The 3,434-nt window shown below is 63.5% G+C and overlaps 1 protein-coding gene across 1 annotated transcript in view; it reads left to right on the top strand.

Annotated features, from left to right (window-relative positions):
• The first annotated feature begins 1,705 nt into the window (after positions 1–1,705).
• PANX2 (pannexin 2) overlaps positions 1,706–3,434 on the top strand; it is a 2,910-nt gene continuing 1,181 nt past the window's right edge. The window contains exons 1-2 of the mRNA XM_045290664.1: positions 1,706–1,754; positions 2,220–3,421. Coding sequence (XP_045146599.1) covers positions 1,706–1,754; positions 2,220–3,421 — 1,251 coding nt within the window. The remainder of the gene's footprint in view (positions 1,755–2,219; positions 3,422–3,434) is intronic.

Raw genomic sequence — 3,434 nt, 5'->3', positions numbered from 1 at the left:
GTCACTTTAGCCCCACAGCTCAGCTGGCTCTGCTCTGTAGCAATCCTCTGGGTGACACTGGCAGTTGGCAACCCATGCCTCAGCTGGTGCAGCCTGCAGGGCCCAGGACCTCTCAGCAGACAGGGCTGTGGGGGGCAGAGCCACCTGCGTTTGGGTCCAGGCAGGACTCACTCCACAGAGGCTGATGGTGTTTCTCACCAGCATGCTCCCTGGGGAACCCCAAGTGGGCAAAAGCCCCCGAGACAGGACCCTTAGCTGCCTGAGAGCCTGACAGCAGTCTGCTCCCCACTCTCTCTCCCAGAGTGGGGCCCAGCACCCCAGGGCCTGCACCCAGCTTAGAACCTGTGCTGAGCCGGCATCCCCCAGGCCTCCACCACACTTTCTCAGGTCAGGAGGGCTCTGTGTGCCCCTCCGCTGTGCTGTCTGCTGCTGTTCCCAGCAGCCCCGTCTGGAAAGACCCTAGAGCTGGGCTCCTCACCTGCAGTATCCTTGCAAAACCTGTCACTGTCCTCAACTCAGTAGAGGAGGAAACTGAGGGTCAGAGCAGCAGACTCAAGACTGGCCCTCTGCCTGCTGCAATCAAACAAAAGGTAGCGAGCACGCCAACCCAGGGGTGCACCGCGAACCCCCTGCACTCCATCCCTTGCTGGCAAGGCGGGACCCCACTTCCATGCAGGTACCTGGTTGTGCAAAGAAGTGCTTCGTCCTCAAGCCAGGCACTCCCCCTGCGTCCACACTGTGTCCTGCAGTGCTAAAGGGCAGAGGCAGGCCAGCAGAGCCCCGGAGTAAGGACCCCGTCTGGCTTCCTGGAGTGGCTGTGGGACAGATTCTTGAATAAATGCTGTTTTCTCAACCGAGTGCTGGCTCTTTGTGTCTGGCATGCCGCCCTCTGAGTCCCTGCCCCGATGGGGAACGAGGCCACTGGTACTGGGGGGTACCCTCTCACCCTGCCCCAGGCCTGGCCTGCCCTAGTCTCTGCACCACCACCACCTGCACTGAACAAGTCCCATCCACATCAACAGGTTCCCGTACTACCACAAAGTGATGTGACCTGCCTTCAGCCTCTTCCTGCCAGGCAGCCTCTGAGTCCAACCCTGTACAGCCCTTCAGCTGCCTGGGGGTAGTGATGGCAGCCTGGAACTTCACCCTAGGTCCTAGTGACGGGTGGGGGACACAAGGGGTGGGTGGGTTTGACACTGTGCTGGGGCCGGGGCGGAGCCGCCGGTGGGGGGGTCAGAGTGGGATCCACAATGATGCTGTCTGCCACATGGGACAAGTGCCGTTGGATCTATGCTTTCTGCAGGCTGCAGGCATTGGGGGCGAGGGACAGATGGGGAGTGGCACTTTGGTACCCACAGGCCTCATGTCCCACGGGCAATGAGCTGAGGGGGGAGGAGGCGGGCGCCTGAGCAGACCCTACCCTAGGCTTCTGGGGCATTGAAGGGGTTCTCAGCTGGGGGCCGTGGAGCATGATGTACTGGGGGCAGGGCCGCACCAGGGAGGGCTATGTGTGTCAGGAAGTTAAAATAGGACGTTTTCCTAGAACCTGGTCAGAGACTAGGACCCTTCAAGGTTGGTGTGCCTTCCTCGGTCAGGTCTCGCTAGGGGTCTGATAGGGACACTTGGAGAAAGTAGCCCAAGCAGGGCGGGGTGATGGTACGTGCTCAACCAGTGGTGGGACTGCCCCCTAGCACTGGGTCCCGGAATGGGCGTGGCAGCTTCTAACCCTCACTGCACCCCAGCTTTGCTGCTGGGTGAGCTTTCACACCGCAGTGTGTGGAACCAGGGCTATAGGGGTTCTGCGCAGGGCTCATGGGGGCCGCTGGAAGGAGCAGGTGCGCTTGGGGAGGGGTCTGTGCAGGAAAGCGGATGAGGCTTCACAGTGCTCTCCGGCCACTCCCCCTCCGCAACCCCGCCCCAAATCCCAGCCTCACTCTTGGGCCTGCCTCCAGCACCCGGCTCAGTATGTTCCAAGACCTATCCCGCCCCCCTGGACCCCACCTCCTCCATGGGCCCACCCTCCACTAACTCCCTGGGCTGTCCCCGCCCAGCCCCAGCTCCTCCAAGTCCACCTCAGCCCTTCCACTGGACCTGCCCCCAGCATCTCCCAGCCCCTTCCTGGCCCTGCCTCCGGACCACCCATACACACCCGCCCCCACCCGTGTCTCCTCTTTGAACCCCCTCCCCAGCCCCCACCCGTGTCTCCTCTCTGCCCCCAGAGGAACCCATTTACTGTTACACCCCGCACAACTTCACCCGCGACCAGGCGCTGTACGCCCGCGGCTACTGCTGGACGGAGCTGCGGGACGCGCTGCCCGGCGTGGACGCCAGCCTGTGGCCCTCGCTCTTCGAGCACAAGTTCCTGCCCTACGCGCTGCTGGCCTTCGCCGCCATCATGTACGTGCCCGCGCTGGGCTGGGAGTTCCTGGCGTCGACGCGCCTGACGTCCGAGCTCAACTTCTTGCTTCAGGAGATCGACAACTGCTACCACCGCGCAGCCGAGGGCCGGGCGCCCAAGATCGAGAAGCAGATCCAGTCCAAGGGCCCGGGCATCACGGAGCGCGAGAAGCGCGAGATCATCGAGAACGCCGAGAAGGACAAGAGCCCCGAGCAGAACCTCTTCGAGAAGTACCTGGAGCGGCGCGGGCGCAGCAACTTCCTGGCCAAGCTCTACCTGGCGCGGCACGTGCTCATCCTGCTGCTCAGCGCCGTGCCCATCTCCTACCTGTGCACCTACTATGCCACGCAAAAGCAGAACGAGTTCACGTGCGCGCTGGGCGCCTCGCCCGACGGGCCGCCGGGGGGCGCGGGCCCCGGGCCGGCCGTGCGTGTCAGCTGCAAGCTGCCCTCGGTGCAGCTGCAGCGCATCATCGCGGGCGTGGACATTGTCCTCCTGTGCTTCATGAACCTCATCATCCTGGTCAACCTCATCCACCTCTTCATCTTCCGCAAAAGCAACTTCATCTTCGACAAGCTGCACAAGGTGGGCATCAAGACGCGCCGCCAGTGGCGCCGCTCGCAGTTCTGCGACATCAACATCCTCGCCATGTTCTGCAACGAGAACCGCGACCACATCAAGTCGCTTAACCGGCTGGACTTCATCACCAATGAGAGCGACCTCATGTACGACAACGTGGTGCGGCAGCTGCTGGCCGCCTTGGCGCAGTCCAACCACGACACCACGCCCACCGTGCGCGACTCGGGCGTGCAGACGGTGGACCCCAGCGCCAACCCCGCCGAGCCCGACGGCGCTGCCGAGCCGCCCGTGGTCAAGCGGCCACGCAAGAAGATGAAGTGGATCCCCTCCAGCAACCCGCTGCCGCAGCCCTTCAAGGAGCCGCTGGCCATCATGCGCGTGGAGAACAGCAAGGCCGACAAGCCCAAGCCAGTGCGCAGGAAGACGGCCACGGACGCGCTCATCGCGCCGCTCCTCG

The sequence above is a fragment of the Echinops telfairi genome, unplaced genomic scaffold, assembly GCF_000313985.2.
Source record: "Echinops telfairi isolate 266 unplaced genomic scaffold, ASM31398v2 ScPeMD7_2;HRSCAF=8, whole genome shotgun sequence".
Classification (NCBI taxonomy): Eukaryota; Metazoa; Chordata; class Mammalia; order Afrosoricida; family Tenrecidae; genus Echinops; species Echinops telfairi.
This window is presented reverse-complemented; position numbering and strand designations above follow the sequence as displayed.